This window comes from Tursiops truncatus, unplaced genomic scaffold, assembly GCF_011762595.2.
Source record: "Tursiops truncatus isolate mTurTru1 unplaced genomic scaffold, mTurTru1.mat.Y mat_scaffold_51_arrow_ctg1, whole genome shotgun sequence".
In the NCBI taxonomy this organism is placed as follows: domain Eukaryota; kingdom Metazoa; phylum Chordata; class Mammalia; order Artiodactyla; family Delphinidae; genus Tursiops; species Tursiops truncatus.
Window position 1 is genome coordinate 106,231 of NW_022983334.1, and position 23,562 is coordinate 129,792.

Genomic DNA, 23,562 nt, shown 5'->3' on the forward strand with positions numbered 1-23,562 from the left:
CCTCTACTTTTAATATGATGGTTTAATCAATCTTCTAATTGTGTTAGAAGTGTTAAATTTTTGTGAAAAAGTGTATCCTCCTCCTACAAAGTATTCATAATTCATGTCCCTTACATGGAAATATGGAACCAAAAAAGTTAGAAAGTAAAATTGCTTGATATTCTATTACTTAAGTAAGACTAATGATAAGGCTTTGGAATAATTTTCCTTCCTGTCATCTGCTCTCCTTCCTCCCTTCTGTACACTGGCTAGGGTGATTTTTCTGGGACAAAGCTTCCATCATATTGGATATCAAATTTTATGTTCAACTTTTCTCCATTTAACATTGAAATCAATCATTTCTCATATAATCGGGGATTCATAACCGTGATTTTTTTTTGTGGGCTAAAAAATATTCCACTGAGTGGGTTTACTGGTTAACCATTTTACACATTTATATTCTTTCCAACTTTTCAATATTATCAGACAATAACCGTTTTTATGCATGAAAGCTTTTTTCCATATTGAGAATAACGTTCTTACAATAAATCCATAAAAATGAGTTTGAGATCAAAGCAAATGAACATTTTTAAGGCTCTGAGGTACCTGTCTCCAAACTTCTTTCCAAAAGATTTCTGAGATTTTACACTGCCATCAGCGATGTATCACTTGGTATATAACCTCTACTATAACTGTTGGCTTACTTCCTCACTTAAGAGTGCAAGTTATTTGAAGATAGGGGTGTATTTTATTAAGTGTTTACCCCCAGCACCTGTGCCTAGCACAGCGTAGACGGTCAATAAATAATTGCTTAATAAGGAAAATCCCTGCCAATACAAGATGTATGTGTGTGAAAGACAGACTGTGTGTTTTTCTCTAACTGGATAGATGAAAACGTGTCATCTTCTTTAATGTGCAATTTTTTTGCTTATAATTAGTAATTAAATTTCTCTTTTAGATTATATTGTAAAAATTCAGATTCTCTGAGGCAAATGGGCCTGGCACTACCCATTAGCTATGTAACCTTGGACAAGTTCTATAACTCTAGGCCTCAACTTCCTCATCTATAAAATGGAGATAAGCTCCCATATCACAGAGCTCTTGTGAGGATTACATGAGTTAAAACACATATAAAATTAGAAGAGTGCTTGGTACACAGAATATGTTCAATTAATGCTGAATGAATGAACATGCGAATGCAAACAGTAGTAAAGGGCTTAAAATGAAATGGTCTCATCCCACTCCCACATCCAGCACTCAAGAAGCGACTGATTCTTTACGCAGGTTTTTAATTGTAAAATACGATATGTGTACTGAGAAGTGCACAGAACAAAACTGTCAATGTGACAAATAAAAAGAGAATACTCACATAAACACTACTCGAATCTGAAAGTATTGATACTTGTCAGCATCTCAAACCCCCCCCCCCCATATCCTTTTCTCATCACAAGCTCCTTCCCTCTTCCAGGTTAAACACCATCCTCACTTCTTGACAATCATTTCCTTTAACCTGCATGCATCCCTAACAAAAGAGTTTAGTTTTGTCAACATCTACCTTTATGTAGAGGATCATAGTATATGAAGTCTTTTCTATCTTATTTCTTTCTCTCAACGTTGGTTTAAAAAATTCATCCACATTGCTGCCTGTAGCTCTAGTTCATTCAATTTTATTGCTGGATAGTTTTCCCACTGTACGAATACACAAAATTTATTTAATTTTTGACTCTTAATGGACATTTGGTTTGTTTTCAGTTTGTGCTAATGCAAATCATGGACAGGAATCCTGCTGTACCGGTTATTCTGGTGCATTTACACAGGGCGGGGGTGAGGGCTGCTGGCTCACAGGCTATTTATATACCTTCAGTTGATGGAGAGTGCTAAATGCTTTCCAAAGTAGTTGTGTCGATTTATACTCCAGTATAAACAGGGTAGAAGATTCTCATAGTACTTCAGGTCTACAATACCTGATACTACCAGACTTTATTTATGTATTTGTCAATCTGATTGGCATGTAGTTTCCTTGGTTTTGACTCACTTTTCTCTTATTACTTAATGAAGTCATACACTTTTCTGTGTTTACTGGCTGTTTGGATTTCCTTTTTCATGAGGTTTACATCAATAGTTATTTTTTATTTATTTTTTTATTACTATTTATTTATTTTTGGCTGTGTTGGGTCTTCGTTGCTGCGTGCAGTCTTTCTCTAGTTGCGGCGAGTGGGGGCTACTCTTCATTGCGGTGGCTTCTCTTGTCATGGAGCACAGGATCTAGGCACGCGGGCTTCAGTAGTTGTGACACGTGGGCTCAGTAGTTGTGGTTCGCAGGCTCTAGAGCGTAGACTCCGTAGTTGTGGCGCACGGGCTTCGCTGCTCCGCAGCATGTGGGATCTTCCTGGACCAGGGCTCGAACCCGTGTCCCCTGCCTTGGCAGGCAGATTCTTAACCACTGTGCCACCAGGGAGGTCCAACTATTGTTATTTGAATTCTTCTCCATTTCCAAGTAATACTCTTACATGACTATTTTCTCACTAAATTGGAGGCATTATCTGTTCACTTTCTAACTTACTAATAAGTAAGGGTTTAGTTCCTTTACACTCTTTCCTATGTCCACACTGCTCTGTAAAGTTATGTCATCGTGAGTTATTCCACTGCTCATGATCTCTTTGACTTGTAGTGATATACTTAAAAACCTACATTGTTGATCAACTATAAACTCTCTCAACGTCACGCTTTGTAAAATGAGGACATTCATACCATCTTCCCTTTCTTCTACCTCCTGTCTACCTTCCAAACCTAGCTTTTACGTTGTCAAAGTTGAAATTTATATTCTGTTCTATGTGCAGTTAAGTCTTCTGTTATTCGAGAGTCAGTAAGGAGTAAGGTTTAAGAGAACAGGCAGAGAGCCTCAACTCAAAGCCTCAATCCAACCTTAAAATAGGTACAGTCCTGGGCAAGTTCCTTCCCTGTCTTAGTTACCTGTTCTCAAAAGTGGGAATGGGGCATCCCTGGTGGCACAGTGGTTCGGAGTCCGTCTGCCGATGCAGGGGACACGGGTTCGTGCCCCGGTCTGGGAGGATCCCACATGCCTGCGGAGCGGCTGGGCCCGTGAGCCATGGCCGCTGAGCCTGCGCATCCAGAGCCTGTGCTCCACAACGGGAGAAGCCATAACAGTGAGAGGCCCGTGTACCGCAAAAAAAAAAAAAAAAAAAAAGTGGGAATGATATTAGCACCAACCTCATAAGGCTATTCAGAGGATTAAATGAGTTAATATATGCAAAAACACTTAGAGCCTAATACATACTAAGTACATACTAGTACACAATACATTTCAGTACATACCAACTTAATACTAATACATACTAAGTATAGTTTACTTTAGTTATTAGTGATTACATGCAAGTTGACGATAAAAGCTGCAAACCAAGACAGTATTGCCATTATTACAATTAAATTAATATTGCCCACTGCAGATGTACTGTGTCTCTGTGTACAGACTACACCTTGTTCCATACTGTGCCAGTGTCACTGCCCTTGTGCAGGGTGACCACATACCCCAAGCCGCCTTGGGCTGTTCCAGTTTATACCTGTTGTCCTGATGTTATAGCATTAGAGCGCCTCCTTACACTATTCAAGTGTAAGGAGTTTGGACAAGTTCTGGTTTGGACAACAAATTAGACAGGTGGTCATTACCCCTGTGTGTCACTGAAAAGGGGGACATCTATAGTGTCAAGTTTAAGTGGATTCTTCTCTTCCTCACCAATAGTACGTTAAAAATCAATGATAGTTTAGTTTGCTTCATGTTTATGTCCATATAGCCTTTCGTCCTCTGGAGTTCAAGTTCCTTCTCCTCTTCCTCTCCCTCCTCCCTTCCAACAGTGCCTAATACCAAGTAAGTACAATATGCCTCAAGGTGTTTCTCAGCTCTCAATCACACAATCAATAGAAGCCTCTCCACTCTAGACTAGCTGCAATCTGCACCGAATCCCCTATTACCTTCCTTCTTGGTTTATTGCCTCATTTTGCTGGATTATTTCTATAAATAGCTTAAGGTGTAGCACAGGAGGTCAAATTTTCAAATTTCTTTGTGTACAAAATATCTTCTTCAGCCTCCACTTATGACTGATAGTTTGGCTGGATACAAACCCCTAGGGTGAAAATTATGTGCCTGAAAAACTTTGGAGGTATCTTTCTAATGCCTTCCAGGATCCATGGTGCTGATGACAAGTATGATAAGGTCAGATTTTAACTCTTTTTTTTAGGTGGCCAGTATTTTTCTCTCTGGAATGGATGTATCCTCTCAGTATTTTATTCTATTTTAATTTATTTTTTCAGTATTTTAAAGTTTCACAATGAAGGATGCCTAGGTATGAGTCTATTCTTGCTCATCTTGCGTAACTGTTTTCAATCTGAGGCCTGATGTCTACTTTCAGCTGTGGGGAATTTTGTTGCCCTTTGACAGCTTCCTTCCATTTTTGTTCTGGGTCTGGAGTTTCTAATAGTAACATGTTGGATCTCCCAGATGCAGCCTCTCTAACATATTTCTATCACATTTTCCATTGTGTCTTTCTTTTTTATATGCTGAGAAATTTTTTAAATTCCTACTGAATTTATTTCAGCAACCATATTTTCATTTCCAAGAGACCTCTCTTGCTTTCTGACCATTCTCTTTTTAATTAACACCCTAATCTTATTTTATAGCTTTTTTATAGCTCTTTTTAAACCTCTCTCAGGATACTAATTAGGGTTTTTTCTTAAATTATTTTGTTCCCTAAATTGTCCCTGGTCCTACTAGGATACGTTTTCACTCTTTTTCCCCCTCTCACGTTGGAAGCTTTACTCAACTATCACGCAAATGACAGTTATTTTCTATTTAAGAATGAGTGCAGAAAGCTCCCTGAAGTCAACGATTGATTGGTTTCTTATGCAGGAAAAAGCGGGGAGTAACTGTAATAGGATCTCCCCCAAACACAATTTTCTAGGGTGTAAAAACTCACACTAGCTGCCCTAGTTCTTGCCAGTTTCACTGGTTTCAAAATGAAATCATCTCATTTCAGGAGTGTGAGGGCGGGGCTGGGAGTCCACTCCTCCAAACACAACCCTTCAATGAGCTCCCCTATTTCAGTCACACTTTTAACTAACTCCACCCTCTCTCCTACATGCGCATCTGAGCATGGGCCTACTTCTGCAGGTGGGGTCAGAATCCTCCTCAGTTGCAGGTGGTCGCTGTACATATTCTAGGTGATGCTTTTCCTCTGTTCTACTGCTTCAGTTTCACACTCTTCCACTTGTCTTCCGTCTTTCAAAACTATGTTGAAACCTCTTGATTCTTGTGGGCTTATATACTTAAACCCTTTGATACCATCATTGTAGTGTCTTGTGAAAACGGAGAAGAGCTAAAAGGGTTCTCAGTGCCTTCTGAATCTGCTATTCTGTGGTCCAGTGTTTAAACTTCTTGGTCTTCCCCAGTGTCTATCATTGCTTTTAGAAATACAATCTCCTGGTCTATTCGTGAAGGAAATGAATACATCACATCTAAAATGACAAGGAAGGCGGGTTAGATGCTCTAGGGTCTTGTCATACTCTGCCATTTACTAATAAACCACTACGTGCTACAAATTGTAGGTGCTCATTTATAAAACGAAAGGGGGTAACCCTACACGAACTATAGATTTCTCCTACTCTAACATTTCATAATTTTCTAAGTTCTTTTCTTAAAATTTCTCTATATTATCATTAATTTTAATTAAAAAAATAAAAATCTAGCTTTCTCTTTTGAAAATCAAAGAGTAATTCCCATAGTCCTACAATAATGGAATAATTAGTTCTGAAACCTGTCAAGTTTCATGTTTCATATGAAAAGAAAATCACATTAAATAATTTTTAAAAATTAAACATGAACTTTGTAGCACAAAGACAAGGTTCCCCCCAAATGGTGTTCCTTTATTTACTAGAAATGTTCAGCTCTGCATTAAAATTGAAAAAAAAGAAATATATTATTTTTGAGGTACAAAAATTTCTTATGAAAATCAATTTTTCTTTTCTGTCCATACAAACAAAAGTATGGAATGACATTAGAGGTCAGGTTTAGTTGGTAATAGAATGTAGCTTCTTGATATTTTTTATTTTAGGAAAGGAGAATATCAACATCAAAACTTTTTTTTTACTTTTATTTAAAATGAGGCCATATTTTCCTCTTATAAAAACAGAGTTCAGCTAGAACTGTCAATTTTCTCATCTGTAAAACAAGAACACTGAATCAGCTGACTATATTCATTCAGAACTCAATTTCTTTATCGTATGATCACTAAGGTTCTCCCTAAATCTAATCTACTAAGGTTCTAAGGAAAGGAAAATATATTACTAACGACATGTTTTGATTTTTATTTCTTAGAGTTCAAATGTCCACCATTCACCTTGGTCTAAGCTTAAGGAACCATTCAAGGGGATACAATGCAGATGGGAGGGGAAAACAGAACCCTCACACAAGCTGTGCCAGTGTTGCAATCAGGCTTCCATTTGAAAAAGAATCTTGTCTATAGCTTTAAAGTGATAACTTTGTACCTGCAGTGCTTCTTGTTTCAAACGGATTTTCTCTGGCTCTTCCTGAACACTTTCTGAGGAATCATTCGACCTCTTCGATTTCTGAGGAGGAAGGACTCTCTACTGTCACAGTCACAGGAAATTCTGATGGACCTGAGTGTCTGAAGAAGAAGATAGGAAATCACAGAGTTGTTACACTAAAGTGCAAAGAAAGAAGACAAGATTGTAAAAAAAGACAACACAAGCCAGATCCAAATATCCAAATATTAGAGGACATTTAACAAAAGTGATCTGAGGTATCATTATTTATAAATGTCTCTCACTGCTCCTTAGTCTAAAACAGGCAATGACTAAGTAAAATTACAGGAACTTATTTTTGCTATGTTACTATACAGACCTCTGTTGTACATGGTTAGGATTAGTAATGGGAATTGCCCATATTATTTTATTAAGTTTCTTTCACAGAAGCCAAGTGAAGAGCCAAGGTAAACATTTTTTCTCAGATCAACTTTATACTGCAAATGAAAAATTTATTCTTCACCATCAGACACAAACAGTCTGGAAGAAAATGTAGTTTTTCAGAGGAAAATACATCAGTAAAGGGACTGATGAATAATCAGAAAGTCAACATATCTAAGCTGGGAATAATAGACATTAGAATTTTAAAAAAGAAATCACATACACATACACAACTAAAACTAACCCATCAAAAATTTCATCTTCTCACCACACTTAAGCCAAAACTAGGGTAACAGTAATACAATTCTCCCATCAAGATTCACTGCCACTGCAATGTTGTTCAATAGGACAGTTCCAAACATTTAAAACCTGACCTGGCCACAACCCCATAAAAGTCTATAGATCATAAAGAAGCGTGCTGGGATTATATAACCACGCAGAAGACAAGTCACTAGGACATCATTTTGACAACAAGCAGCAAACCCTGCAGCACAGGAAAACCGTAACAGGAGAACGAGGTGCACACCTCTCTCTCTGGGCATGCAAGGGCAGGACTGACACCCAAGATGCTCTTCTCTCAACCTCAGCAGTGGTGCCTTTCACAGAGCAACTATGCAGTCTCCCAGAACCACTGGGAAGGAGAATCTGATACTGACAGTATTAGCTTGCCATGAGGCCATAAGCGAGGGAATGTGTGTGGCCTTGGTGAGAGAGCAGAGGTTTGGGAGATGTTGCTTTATATTGGCTTTCAGATCAGGAATTTGTACATATAGCCCGCAAACAACGTTTCTTGAAAGCATGTGAACATTCTTCAGTATGAGAGCTCCATGTGAGGGGTCAGAAATGGCACTCAAGTTCGTTTCACTGGGCAACAGCTGATTTGCGGACTGGAAAACAGGCTTCCTTGTTTACAGGCATAACCACAAGGCTGCCAGTTGTGTGCCAAATCCACACAACTACACAGTTGCATTGGGAGAGCGACCAAACATGTTTTACATGGATTTATTTCAGAGAGGGAAATGCTTCTTGTAAGGCTCTGTCAGTTGAAAAAGCAAGGAGAATGACCATCCACCTTTCCCAATTCAAGTCCTATATATCATAAATATGATAGCTAAACACCAGCAACTGATTACATACATCACGAGCTTTGATGAATGGAAAGCCCCTAAAAAGATATCAACAAAACGAAGTTAGATCTTCATGTAAATACATCACCAGTTAAACCCAGTTAATACAACTATTTAGTATTATGTACAGTATCCACACAGAATTGTGTATAAAAATAAATAAGCTCAAAACAAGGACCTGGAGGGCTCTGCTATGGAGAAAACTGAACAGAATTCAGGTGACTGGCTCGGTAATAACTCTCTGAACTGCTGAGAGGCCCCTTCAGTTCCTATGTTCAGGATGCTTGAGATTTCAGTCTCACTTCTTTAAATGGTGATATTAATCATTCTCTAATTTACCACCCTGTGTGAGGAGGATGGACCTGAGATTAAGTGTCTCAGGAAGAAGATAGGAAACCACAAAGTTGCTAAACTCAAGTGCAAAGACTGGGGATTCAACACTATAGTTTATGCAACAGCAATTCACATTACCATTTGCAAAAAAGTAGTCGGTTGTCCAATGGGGATTACAAACATCCATTTAACATGAGCAACTGAACAGATATTTTACACAGTAACTACTTCAAGTACTATTTAAAATCAATTCTCTTTGTTTTCTTAAGCAATTGTTAATCCCCAATTTCGTGAATACTACCAAGTCAGTCACTTGAAAATCATCTAGAGCAATCTATTTCACTTAGCAAGCCTAAAGCTATAGTTCAACCATTTTATTTACTGTTCTGTGACAAAAATTACTATGAACAGCTATCCCCTGGATAAGAAATCAGGTAAAGCTAGTTTGACTCACTAAATCTGATTTACTGAGTTAATAAGCCAGTTGTTTTAGAATAGGTCTAATGCATAATTTTCATCCATTCTGTATTAAACTATTTCCCATGTCTAAAATGTCTTTTTGCCCATTCGTACATATCCAAATTCCTTCTTCTGTGCTGTAGGGCTTCACGCAACTACACCTGCCTTTAATGAAACTTTCCTCACATGCACAATTGGTGATAATTTTAGTCTCCTCAAGACTCCCACGGGGTTAGCTCTGTTGTGACACTTGAGAAACAACTTGAAACTCCCAATTACTTTTTGTTTTTCTTCCTTAGAGGGCTCATTGGGCAGAAGCCATGTGTGAGTTATCTTTTTTCCTCTATAGAAAGCACCAGAGACCGCTCACATAACAGAAGTTCCAAAATAAAGGACTCTGAATGATTGAAAAAGACAGGGAATGCAAACACGTTACCTGTTGCTTTTTGCATGTTCTGCAGTACGCCACGGCCAGAAACCAGACACACCAGGTGGTAGAGGTTCAGGACCATAACATTCTTTACCAGCAGAGTGTTTCCTTCCATTACTTACAGGTTGCTTTGTGGCCAAGCCTATGTTTGACAAAGCATGAAAAGAAGGAATCAAGATGCACCAAAGGTCTACAGAGCAACTGTCACATGTGTACACTTTGAGAGGAATCAAACAGGCACTTGACAATGATGCCAAGGCCATTAAAAAGAGGATCGTTTTGTACAAAGGTTTTACATAAGCCAGCATTTTTAAAAAATGTAAGTTCTCTACAGTAACAAGTTATTTTAACTAAAACAAAAGTATTGAGATGTGCAGAAATGCAAAAATAAATTTTTAAAATAATCCCGAAGTATGATACATTTTATGTATTATGCAGAAACACTCAAGTTTACTGAATCTTAGAACACCTTTGGCATTTCTGAATCTCAAGGACACAGAAACACAGATACACCCATGACTTCTGCCAAACAGAATCTTCAGAATTAGACCAAAATTTCAATTTAAGATGAATTTTTCTATGTAAAAACAATAAAAGTTATAAGGCTGCAAGTTGCTGGGTGGTAGGTGAGTCAATGTTACTCTCCTATAAGCCTGTCAACCTTCACTGCTCCTTTGATTTCATACAGAAATCACACAAAAAAACAAATGAAACCCACTGGATAAAAGAGTGAAATGTGGAGACTTATCCTATACTTTCAGTAGTAAAGAGGCAAGTATCTTTATATGAAATATTTGGTTGCAAAAACTAGACCTACGTGTTAATATTTTATTTAGAACAAGCCACATATTAAAATTCACATTTAAATATTTAATTTGAATTTACTGAAGACAAACATCATAGGTTAAAATGGTTATATTTATCCTTCAAAGCTACTATATTTTGTGTTATTTTATTTATTTATTTTAATAGATCTTTATTGGAGTATAATTGCTTCACAATTCTGTGTTAGTTTCTGTTACACAACAAAGCAAATCAGCCATATGCATACACATGTCCCCATATCCCCTCCCTCTTGAGCCTCCCTCCCACCCTCCCTATCCCACCCCTCTAGGCCATCGCAAAGCACCGAGCTGATCTCCCTGTGCTATGCTGTTGCTTTCTACTATAGTTTAGCAGCATTAGGATGCAGGGTAAAATGGAGTGTATGTGGTAATATAGGACAAATATTTCATAGAGTGTAGCTTATTGATAATCACCACACGATCCTGTGTGATTTATATGCCTCTTAAAAATATATAGGAGCTCAGTTCATTTTGTGCTATTTTATTGTGTTTTTTAACTTAATTACGGTCAAAAAAATGTTTGTATGCATGTGGTTTGTATGTGTTAGCTTCCTTTACTTTCAGAAACGAATGCAAATACATTTGTATTAAAAGTTTTTTAAATTACACTTTTCTTGTTAGGAGATAAAAAAAATTTCTAATAAAAGTTCCCATCTGGGGCTTCCCTGGTGGCGCAGTGGTTGGGAGTCCGCCTGCCGATGCAGGGGACGCCGGTTTGTGCCCCGGTCCGGGGAGATCCCACGTGCCAGCGGAGCGGCTGGACCCGTGAGCCATGGCTGCTGAGCCTGTGCGTCCGGAGCCTGTGCTCCGCAGCGGGAGAGGCCACAACAGTGAAGAGGCCCGTGTACTGGCAAAAAAAAAAAAAAAAAAAAAAAAAGAATGCTTTAAAAGTTCCCATCTGTTTTTAGGCATACATAATGACAATATAAATGTGACACAATTCACACCATTATTTCGCCCTGTACTCACCAGGATCTAGGTATATACCCAGATACTGATTGGCTTACCTCTATGTCTCCAAATAACTGAGGCAAATAGGAAAAAAAAAGCCCAAGAAATAAAATTACTCTTAAAATAGCTCAATGAGTTTGTATATTTCAGTTATATTTCCACTTTGTTTCATCATGCTAAATAAAAAAAAAACGTTTAACTGTTTTCTTCTCATTCCATGATGCCCTATTATATACCACCAGGTACTAATTTTACAGAATTCCTAATATACATGCTTTATTAATATATATATTTCCATTTCTAATATCATAGCAAAAGTCAACTTAGCTATTTTAAGAATACTGTACACATGATATAAATTTTTAATAATAATATCTAATTAGTGTGATACCACAAATCTTAACTTCTTTGTATGTACTATTTGATTATTCAAATATCACTCTCTTGAAATAACAATTGGCAGACAATCATAAGCTTTCTTTTGACTTCATAAACACTCTTAACAACTTATTTAATACACTATTGTCCAAGCAAGTTGATTAACAGAGAATCAAAAACATACATCTTTAAGTAGAGAAAAAAAGCTGTATATGAAGATGTTTACAATAGTTTATTTTAGGTTATTTCCAATTGTTCACCAATTTTTTTTTTTTTTTTTTTTGCGATACGCGGGCCTCTCACTGCTGTGGCCTCTCCCGTCGCGGAGCACAGGCTCCGGACGCGCAGGCTCAGCGGCCATGGCTCACGGCCCAGCCGCTCCAGCGGCATGTGGGATCTTCCCGGACCAGGGCACGAACCCGTGTCCCCTGCATCGGCAGGCGGACTCTCAACCACTGTGCCACCAGGGAAGCCCTTGTTCACCAATTTAAAAAATTGACCAACTCAATGAAACCTTGTGAATACAATGTTAAAAAGTATAACTATGAATCACAGAATTTAAATTTAGTATGAAAAGAATGGCAAATTATATTGAAGTTATGTGGAATTATGTTTATAGACAGCAGGAAGAGAAAATAAAAATAGTAAATATTGCTAGATAGGATAATGCAATTAGAGGTGGTCTTTTAAATTTTTCATTTTTATGCTAATACAATACCTTTGTAAAACCCAAAAATCTTCAAACAACACATTTTAAAAAAATTGTGGTAAACTACACAAAACAGAAAAGTTATCATTTTAACCATTTTAAAGTGAACCGTTCAGTGATATTAAGTCAACAAATTTTTAAAACTTTCAGAGGGAACCTGAATAAAATATGTGTTTTCCATTGGTGATTTTAATGTATCTGGTATATAACGAAAGTCACCAGAAAACTCTTTCTGGGAAATTGGCAGATCATAAACGTAAAATATTTATTTTGCTTTATATCAAACCTTATTGTTTTGCTGTTTCAAAATTCAAATTTACTCACAAGAAAGAGTCAGTTTCATATTAGATTTGGTTTCACAAATGCTGCTCCTGCTATTCATTCTTATCACCAAAAAAAAAAAAAAAAGACTATTTGTGACTAACGATAATAAGTTCCAGAAAATAAAAAGTTAAAAGGTTTTCAATCTGCATTTCTGGGAACCTAAATTAAAGCATCACACAACATTTTCAAAAACAGAAAAGCCATTTGATTTGACTAAAAACTTAGTTTTAAGATGGCAGAAAGTACCTTGATAATTTTCTTTTAAGAAAGAAAGAAAAACAAGCCATTAAAGAGAAATTCTTCCGAGCGAACTGAAACATGTTATGTATGTCTGACTTGGCACTCCTTCCATCTGGAGAACTTTTTTGATAATTGCTTTCATCACAGAATGATCTAAAGTAAAATGAATTGAAGTTAGAGTAATTATTTCCCAGTGAGTGGCTATTTCCATTTAAAACCAAAAGCCAACTAATTATTGCTTTTCCCATAAATTTAAATATGAAATCTACATTATGTAATTATACCCTTAATACCCCTTTGTGTATTCTAATTTCTTCCTCAGAAACCTAAGATGCCATCTTGCAGACTGCCCACCATGGCTACTATTTTGGCAGCAACAAAGGTCAACTTTAAACATTTTGCATCTAAAGTGGCTTTGGATACCTTTGGATAGAAAGTACAGTCTGAGCACTGTCCAGACACTTAGATACCTAAAGGGCATCTAAGATAACAAATCAAAGTCCTGATATTCCCTCAAAAGCTGCTCCTCCCATCAGCCCCCTTTTTCTAAGTGATACCACCCAGTTGCACACATAATCATCAACGACTTGTCTCCTTGTTACTATTCCCTTCATACCTCACAACTAATCTATCTGCAGGTCTTGTTAGCTACACCATGAAAACACAACCTGAATTCAACCACTTTTCACTTGCTGCAAACTTCCAACCTAACCTAGGCCATAAACATCTCTTATTTGGACCCCTGTGATAGTCTCCTAACTGGTCTCCCTGTTTCTCTTCTTTATCCTCCCAAGTCCATTCTCTATACCAGGTCACCTTATTCAGATACTATTTGGATCATGCCTTTTTCCAGTTCAAAACCCTCTACTCATTTAGAATAATCCACATCTTTACTCTGGCCTTCAAGACTTTACAAGAGCAGACCCCTGGCTAGCTCCTTGACCTCATGTCACACCACATTCTTCTTCACTCAGTACTCTGCCCAGATTGGCCTTCTTGCTTTTCCTTAAATACTCCACCGACCTACATGCCTGCATACTCATTGCCCCCTTGTCCTGGAATGTGCTTACCCCAGATCTTCCATGGCTTGCTCCTCTCTTCATTCAGGTCTCCATTCAAATGCCACTTCTCCAGTGAAGCTGGCCCCTAACTAACCTGTCCAATGGAGTCCTACCTGCCCCCCCTCACTCTTCTTACATTAAGATATTTTTGCACTTCCTACTCTCTAAAATTATATTACTTATCTCTTTACTAATTTCTATCTCAACTCCTTCACAAGAATGTAAGCTCCATGAGGGCAAGACTTTTGTCTGTCTGGTTCACTGCTTTATCAGTAGTGCCTAAACCTGTATCTGGCACACAGAAGGTATTAAAAAAATTACTTGTGAAACTGACAAATGAATAAAGTACTCCTTGCAAGAATTCAGAGGTTGCACAAGAAGCAAATAATGCTCTTGGTGGAAGCAGGCTTAGTATCTAGGTTCACCTCTATTCAGAGTAGAGATAAGAACAATTTACAAGTATAAATCACTTTAATCAGTAAATTATCTGCTCAAACCATAAGGGAAGTACAACATTAGAAAAGTACTGTTTTCTAGGATACAAACAATTAACAAATTCAAACAATGTGTGTATAGAGAATACACACTAAAAATCTATCATGAAAGTACTGATGGTCAAGAACTCTTGCGGTAAAAGGTCAGACAAAAACCAGAACAAATGATCATGAATTCTAGTAGTTCTGGGGCTGAACAACCTACTCATTTAATCAAAAGGGATCATCGCAAAAGCACAGGTATTAAAAAATATTACATGAAAGGAAACTATCATGAGTCATTTAAGTGTTGAGTGGACCATCACATTAAAATAACTAGAGTCTTTCAACGCCCCATGACATACAGAAATAGCAAGTCAGACATATGGATCTAACAGCATATGATACAACCCTTACAAACTGTCACTACAGAAGAAGGGACACCCGGTGTAATTAACCAACTAGCCAAATGAATACAAACAGCCAGTAAACCTCACCAGTAAATCAAATGAATACAAAATAAAACAAAATGTGGTTATTCTCCTATCAGATTAAGCCAAGATTCTGTAAGAGAAGTCTTTAAAATGTCTATACCCTTTTGATCCAAAATAGTCAGAGATATAGGTAAGGATATATATCAGAGTACTTTTTGTAACTGAAAAACTGGACATACCTTTTATACAAGATCGGATAAGCTATGTGCACTGTGGCATATTCATATAATGGAACACTGAAGGGTCACAAAAAAAATGATGCAGTAAGGCTTCCCTGGTGGCGCACTGCTGATGCAGTGCGTCTGCTGATGCAGGGGACACGGGTCCGTCTGCTGATGCAGGGGACACGGGTTCGTGCCCTGGTCCAGGAAGATCCCACATGCCGCGGAGCGGCTGGGCCCGTGAGCCATTCCCGCTGAGCCTGCGTGTCCGGAGCCTGTGCTCCGCAACGGGAGAGGCCACAACAGTGAGAGGCCCGCGTACCGCAAAAAAAAAAAAAAAAAAAAGATGCAAATTTACTGACATGCTAAGATGGTCATACTGAATTAACTGAAAAAAGTTATAAAATTTGGAGTAATCCCACTTGCATAAAAAAGGGAGAGGTACTCATTTTTGTAGTCTTACAGTTTTTAAAAAGTGCTACCAGCCAGTGTTTGTGAGAGGCAGGCTTCATTCACATCCACTCTTGGGGTGGACTACAAATTGGCATAGCCTTTCTGGGTGGTAATTTGGCAATGTGTATGAAAAGTCTTAAAAATATGTCACACTTAGTCATTCCACTTGTAGTACCTTATTCTACAGAAGTAAGCCCGATGGACACAGAGATGTATATATAATGTATTCACATTGTTTCTGACAGGGAAAAGCAAACTGTCTCAATCTAATTGCAAAGAATTGATTAAACTATGGGACATCAATATGATGGAACACTACATGATACCTCATTAAGTGAAAAAAGCAGGAATATGAAATAGCAAGTATACTACAATTCTATTTTTGTAATCTCTAAGTGTACAAATATATTTATAGAAAACAATAAAAAGACTGAGAATATATACACCAAAATGAACAGTGATTATGTCTGGGTGTTAAATTTATAGGTAATTGTTCTCTTGTTACTCTGTATTTTCTGTAAAGAATATATGTAACTCTTAGAGAAAGTTTAAAAGCAACATAAAAGCTATCAGAAAAATGAGGCCTTAAAAAAAGTCCTATCACAACAGTATCATGCCAAAAGCTAAGCATATATTACATTAAAAATTCAGTATTTTCAATTTAAGAATTTACCTCCAAGCCATAAATCCTCACTAAGAGATTCTGCAAAAGCACGAGCACCCAGGTCACCAATGAGCTTGTTGCAGTTCAGAGCGATGCGCCTCAAACCAGGCATACAGTCAAGATCAGGTCTCCTGTAACGAAGACTCTCAGCCCAGGTTTCTTCATGCCTTCTGATAGTCTGATACTTCAAAGATTTAATGGGACAAAATTAAGATGTTTCAATAAGGAAACAGGATGTGCCTACTGAGTATGGCTTATTATGTCAGAGATTTACACACACACATATCACGCATATATGCCAGGAGAATCAAGCTGAGAAATTAAACAGTCAGTTCTGCTTTACGAGTCCAGTGACCCACATTCTAGTCGGTCAGTGATTAGATTCCAGCCACTGGATGACCTGTTTTTGAACAGTTATGTAAAGTTGGATAACTCAATTACAGTCTAAGAATTATTTTCCTTATCTTCTAAGTCAGGGAATTGATTCTAAATTCTATCATTGCTGAGGCTCTAAATTTCATCATTCTGTCCTCCAATGGTCTCCAAACACCTGACTGGGCAACCCATAAGAAAACTTTTTAATATGCATCTTATTTTTTAACAAATTATATACACAAAGTTCTATACATATAATTTAGGTACATTATAAACTACACAGATATTTTTTAAATGATACAAAGCTAAATAGGTTCTAATATTTTCTTTTCCTAACTCCTAAGGCATTACTGAATTTTATTTATTTTTAAAAAGTATTTATTTATTTATTTGTTTCTTTGTTTGGCTGTGTTTGGCTGTGCCAGGTCTTTAGTTGCGGCCTGCCGGATCTTTTACTTATTGCATGTGGGATCTAGTTCCTTGAGCAGGGATCGAACACACGCCCCCTGCATTGGGAGCGCAGTGTTAACTGCTGGACCGCCAGGGAAGTCCCAGGCATTATTTTTAAAACTATATTTACAAAATGGATCTTACATGCTACCTAGGGTGTGGACACAAACTTCAGAGGCCTGGACCATGCACAGCCAGTTTGATGTGCCTTGGGAAGATAATGGTTTGACATTTAACCACAAGTCTTGTCTTAAAGACATTCAATTCTTTATATTCATAAAATCAATTTGGTAACAGGGAACACTGACTTTAAATCAAAAAAGTCTTGTTACATTCTTGAAAACATAAAAGACTCAAAGTGCCTTTGACACTCTAAAAGCAAAATCATTAGTGTCATTTTCCTATTAACAATGGCTTATAAAAGCTCCAAGCAGAAATAACAGCAATCACTTACACAGTGCTTAGTATGTGCCAAGCACTATTTATACAAATGAGTTCATTTAACCTCACAATGAGGCATAGACGTTAAGTGATTTGTCCATGGTCACTAGCTATGAAAAGGGAGAAAGGGAATTTGAACCTAGGCCATTTGGCTTCGGCACCCAAGTTCTTGACTGTTCTCTACCCGAGGGGTCAATGGACTTGCCCTGTATAGGCTCAAAGAATTTTTCAATTTCTAAAATCTAAATTTAAACATTTCCAGCTTTGTGGGCTATACAGTTTCTGTTGCAACTACTCAACCCCACTGGCGTAGGCTGAAAGTAGCCATAGCTACCATGTAAACAATGGGTTCCACTATGTTCCAAAAAACTTTCTTTAAAAAATCAGGCGACGGGCTGGATCTGGCCCACCAGCCATAGTTTACCTATCCCTGATCTGCACCATCAAACTATTAAAAAGACTTCATGTCAAATTATTAAATAATTTAGGCCTAAATACAGTAATTATAACCACTGTAAAGTTGTTAAGGCATTAAAAACTGTATTTACAAGTTGCCGATGTAGTGATGTTTATTAGTTTATAAACTACAGCAGCTAATAGACACTTGATTCATTTAAATCTTGAAGACTATAAAGGCATAGTTTCTTCACAGCATCACAATCAATGTTTTCAGTAACTAAAAATACATAGAAGTATTATTATGTATTATATATTAAATCTCCTATTTCTAAAATTAAGTGGACTATCTTTACTAAATGGTAGAATCCCAAACTGAAAACTGGTCTTATTCTTTCAACAAAACGAAAGATGCACTCACAGGTATCAAAAGACAAAAATTAACTGCCATCTGTGTCAATGTATTAATGTGCTTCAATCACATATGTTTTCATGAAAGTTTAAACATAAAATCACCTTTAAGATCTTGGCCATGTAATCTGCTCCCTGCCATGTCAGATTATACCCCGTGAAGTTTACTGTCTTAAGAGTGATAGAGTTCTTTACACCTTGCCAAATAACTAAAAGGAAAAAAAAAAACCCACACACACAGTAAGATGAAGAGCCTATACATTTGTCAATCTTGACTTATTTGCTTTTCTTGAGTCAATTGGAGGTTTACAGCCACATTCTTAAAATCATTAACTACAATCTTCCCAAACAGGTAATTGATGAACTGATGCATTCTAAAGCTTGTCAGTAACAAAGTTATTCCAGTTTACAGCAACAGTTTAATTCTATTTAGATACTAAAACTGAATACACTGGATACTGCAAACTTTCTTCCCAACCACTCAGTAAAGTACTACATACTTTTGAGACAAAGGAAAAAAAAGAAAAACCTAAAGAGCATAAGACTCTTCCGATTTTCAGTTCCAATGATACATGCCAACCTTGATGATCAATCAGCGATTTAAATGTCAACTATAAACCCAGTATTTTATTAGCTGCTATGCAGTATACTAGAGCAATAGAAGAGGGAGGACCTCAAACCCTCTGTTTCCTCAAATTGAAAGGCAGGCTTCCTTACCCCTTCAGACCACTAATGGACACAGGGAACGTACACTAATGTTTCAGGACCCCAATCAAGAATCACCTGCTTTGTGATTAGGTCCATCACACACCCTCACCAACACCACTGAGTTTGCTGCTCCTACGGGACGTTACATATATTTCCTATTTGAACACATACCACAGTGCATTATAATTATGATTGCAGATAGATGTTCTAACAATTTAAAGAGAATGATGACTTTTTTGCTCTTTACATCTTGCTATTTCCCTTCCCATAATATTTCTTGACGAGAAACCATAAAAATATAAAGAAACACAAAAAACAGGAAATATACAAAACGTGTGGTTTGTGGCTTAACACAAACTTAAGTAAGATTAATTCTGACAGTATCCAGCATGACAAACTTCCATGGTACAAATGAGAATGGACCAAGGTTTGAGCAGGTACAGGAGACAATCCACGCATGCACAACACCAAGAAAAGGTAGACAGACATGGTGTGTAGGAAATCACGAGACCAGTCCGATGGGAAGAGACTTAAACAAGACTGAAACTCACTTTCGAAACCTCCGTCTCCAACTGGACAATTCGCAAGACACAGGTTCACCAAAGTGGCCAAATATTCAATCCCTTTAATGGGGAGGAACAGTTTAAAATTTTATTGCTTTAGTTTGCCCCAAAAGCAACTATCAAAGGTTGGCAGGACACAATGAAGGCTTAATTTTGTTAACATAGTTAAGTCTCTCTCTCTCAGAACTAGCCCACTTAGCTCCAGGTTCCTTAGCGCACCCGATGCACTTACACAGCCTTCATGAGCTTTACACAACTGGAAGGTCACATCTTTATTTCTTACCGCAGGAACACGACTTCTGTAAACTTCATTTCTGTCACAACCTAAAGCAAAAATATTGTAAAATGAGTGGTTTAAACCATACATTTTATCATCATTAAAAAGCACCTAAATAAAAAGAAAAAAAGCATCTGCTCTGTGCTAAGGATTAGAAACGACTCCTGCCCTTAAAGCCTTCATTAAGGAGGAAGATGTATAAACTCAAAATTTCAATCACATGAGATAAATAAACATAACCTTTATGCACAGAGGTGCCTATGGAGGCAAAAAGTTATATCTAAGTGACAGCTTCATGAGAACCCTGAAGTACAATCTAGAAAGATGAGGCTATGCAGAGTTGGAGTAGGAGGTGCATTAACTGCAGAGGGAACATCTGTGAAAAGACCCTCAAGCCTGACTCCTGCTGGGCACTGTAAATACTTCAGGTGGGGACGACTAAAGGCCAGGGGTCCAAGTGTGAGAAGAGACACAAAGGAAAATAGAGGAGCTGGCAGAAGCAAGCCTGGGAGAGAGCATGGCTTTTATCCCACAGGTGACGAGGCCTGGGACTACCACTAGCTGAGTAAGGGTGCCTCCGCTGATTAGAAAAAGGCGCCCCGCTGCTGAAGGACCAATTAGACAAAGGGAGTGATCCCAGAAAGTTCCCCTTCCTCAGGGCCAAAGAACGCCATGACGGGGCTTCCCTGGTGGCGCAGTGGTTGAGAGTCCGCCTGCCGATGCAGGGGACACGGGTTCGTGCCCCAGTCCGGGAAGATTCCACATGCCACGGAGCGGCTAGGTCCGTGAGCCATGGCCGCTGAGCCTGCGCGTCCGGAGCCTGTGCTCCACAACGGGAGAGGCCACAACTGTGAGAGGCCCGTGTACCGCAAAAAAAAAAAAAAAGAGCCCCATGAGGCTTGGCCCAGCACAGTGCAGACTACACGCCTCCGTGTAGAGCACACGCTGGGTGGCTAGTATGAACTAACTCTGTGTGGGCAAGCCATTAGCAGCATTATTTTAAGCATAGCTTTTTATGTTACAAGATCACTCAACCCGAGTAGGCAGATGAACTTAGAGGAGCTGAGTCCAGGAGCTGCAAAAGCACCCAGGAGTTTCTGCCATAGTCTGGGCAAAATGTAATATGGATGAAGAAGCAAATTTAAGAGGAGGCCAAAACCTACAAGCTAGCCCCACTGGATTCAAGACATAAAGGAAGTTCAGTGAAGGAACTCTGAAGAGAAAGGGCTCAACAATAAATTTTTGTTACATTCAATGTAAAATATGTGGCAAAATTAAGTACAGTGGCCTTTAAGGTCCTTTCCAGCTCTAATTTCTTTTGATTTCTAACTTATTACTCTGCTTAAGTAAAGTCCCTTCAGAGGTACAGAACAGTTCTTACACCTGAATGGGATGCAAAGAATAATCTGACTTCTGTTCACCAGGGGATGAATTGAACTGTCCTTGCAGGAGAGAGAACAGATGGTGTGAACCCCAGATCCTAGTAAAGGGCCAGGCACACGATAAGTATTCAGCTTTTCGAAAACAAACGAAAAATCATTTCCTTTTCTAGATCTTCACACCCTTCCTCTGCTGGCTACTTTCTCTCAGCTTATAAACATCCTCAAATATACCCACTTAAAAAACTCTCAGACCTATGACTCTTTGGATATTCTTGTGGATAACCTAAGTCTCTCCCATGCCTTCAAACACCTGTCCTTCCAGAAAGCCCAGATCTGTATCTTGGGCCCAGACCTGGCCCCTCTACCAGGCCCCTCTAAAGCACTGAAGATCAAGTAAGATCCTCTCCCCACCTCCAATCCCTCTCTACTGTGCTCTGTATCTCACAAAAAGATGCAGCTGTAAACTGTCACCCACACTTGCTGCCCTCCCTTTTCTAACTGGTCACCAGGCCTCACCCATTCTCTCTCAGATATGCAAAATCCAGTCCCACCTTTTATAACTTAAGTGGGACCCTTTGATTACAATTCACGCTGCACCCAATCAACTGCCTTCCACATGGAGGTCCCAGTGAGCCTCTAAACCAGAATTCCATTTCACTGTTCTTTGGTGTTTCCCACAGCCTTCAGGATAAACATCCAAACTTCTGACATGACAAACAAGGCCCCTTTCTGTGGGGCCCCACTAGGTTTCCAGTATCAACTCTCATTGCTTTCCCAAACCCTGAGTTCCAGTCCTGTACCTGAGTTTTGCCATATTTTTTTATATTTCTCAAACTTTGACACACACTGCTCCCTCCTGCCACCCCAGGAGCTTCTACATATCCTTAGAAAGGATGGCACCTCCTCCAAGAGACTACCCTGAACTTTCCCTTCCAAGATTCTATGCTCTGCAAAGGGGAAAGATGGCGGGGAGGGATACATTAGGAGTTTGGGAATAACATATACACACGACTATATATAAAATAGATAATCAACAAGGACCTACTGCATAGCACAGGGAACTCTAGTCCGTATCCTGTAACAAACTGTACGGGAAAAGAATCTGAAAAGGAATGGATATATGTATAACTGAATCACTTTGCTGTACACCTGAAACTAACACAATATTGTAAATCAACGATACTCCAATATAAATAAAAACTAAATTAAAGAAAAAAGAGATTCTATGCTTTGTAGCACCAGAACTCACTTCTTCCAGAACACTGACTACTGTGCTTGTGTTTACTTGCCACCCAGTAGAAGGGGAGCTTACCTAGGGCAGAAGCGTCGTCTCCAGCAGCCCTTGGTTCTGACAACTCATTCAAGTACCAGGATACTTTACACACATAACCTGCTTAATTAATTCTAAGAACCCACAGAAAGAGTGGTTTTTAATGTCATTTTACAAGTGTGGGGATTGTAGCGCAAAAGAAACCTGCCCAGGCCACAGAGAGCATAAGCCCTGGAATTCAAACTCTAAGCTGCCTTCACACTGGTGCTCTTTCCACTATAGGATACTATTGAAAAAAATTTTCTTTTTCCTGAGCCCTGTTTGAATGGAAAGGAAATGAAGCTGGGATATATCAATTTCCTAATCGCTTTGGTCTGTACCAGGCAAAGTCATTCAACACACCAGGTAACATCTGTGCAACCATTAACGACGCTCCAAACTGTGCTAAGTGTTCTACATTGTAGAGTCTACAAGCATTAACAGAGTGAGACCTTGTAACCTCCACAGAGAGTGGGTCCTGTTAAGCCCATGCAACAGATGAGAACACTGAGACCTAGAAGCCTTAAAGCACTCGGCCGGGGTCACCGAGTTGGCAGGGGTCCTAAGCCGCACGCCCCGTCTAGTGCACGCACACCCGGGCACTGGGCACCGGTTCTAGTGCCCACCCTCCACCTTGCACCATCTAAAACCCCGCTTCTCAGCGCCCACATGAGGGCCCCTGGAAGCGGGAACTACAAACCTATCTCGCCAAGCCGTGGCTGGAAGAAACTCTGGATACAGATCACGGGCAGAGGGTGCTCATGAGCGGCGTCCAGTCAACCCCACGGAGGCGGTCGGCGTTGAAGTCCAGCAGCCCTCCCGCAGGGAAGCGCGACCGGCGGGCAGAGGCAGCGAGTCCTGCAGCGCACACAGCTCCTCACAGCGCCAGAAGTCGGCCACGCTGTCGCGGCGCAGCTTCACCGAGTGATCATGGCCGGAGCGTGGCCTCGGGGACGCTGGCTGCGGACACGATGCCCACAGCCGCCTGGCGGTCCCTGCTCGCCTCCCGGTCCCTCGGGCGCCCACCGCCCGGCGGCTGCGGCGCCGCAGCGTGGGCAGGACCCACGTAGCAGGCGGAAGACGCAGGGCCACGGGCCCCAGCTACGCCGGCCCCCTCCATGCCACGACCCCGTGACCCCGCATCGCCGGCTGTTGGCGCCGGCCTCAACGCCC

The 23,562-nt window shown here is 39.3% G+C and overlaps 1 protein-coding gene across 1 annotated transcript; it reads right to left on the minus strand.

Annotated features, from left to right (window-relative positions):
• Positions 1–3,301: 3,301 nt before the first annotated feature.
• LOC117310909 (centrosomal protein of 78 kDa-like) lies at positions 3,302–23,541 on the minus strand. Its single transcript, XM_073799836.1, has 8 exons — positions 23,090–23,541; positions 19,654–19,745; positions 19,410–19,481; positions 18,256–18,359; positions 16,087–16,261; positions 9,331–9,466; positions 6,538–6,677; positions 3,302–5,508 (listed from the first exon to the last, which is right to left on the minus strand). The coding sequence occupies exons 4-7, from the start codon at positions 18,271–18,273 to the stop codon at positions 6,599–6,601; spliced, it is 408 nt and encodes a 135-aa protein (XP_073655937.1). The 5' UTR covers positions 18,274–18,359; positions 19,410–19,481; positions 19,654–19,745; positions 23,090–23,541; the 3' UTR covers positions 3,302–5,508; positions 6,538–6,598.
• Between the last annotated feature and the right edge of the window lie 21 nt (positions 23,542–23,562).

Excerpts from the sequence above, each read along its gene's own strand:
- LOC117310909 (XM_073799836.1), bottom strand. Across the intron at positions 9,467-16,086 it reads TGAGGATTTATGGCTTGGAG|GCTTGGCCACAAAGCAACCT; the intron begins GTAAATTCTTAA and ends TGTCAAACATAG. Across the intron at positions 6,678-9,330 it reads GAACATGCAAAAAGCAACAG|ACACTCAGGTCCATCAGAAT; the intron begins GTAACGTGTTTG and ends CTTCTTCTTCAG.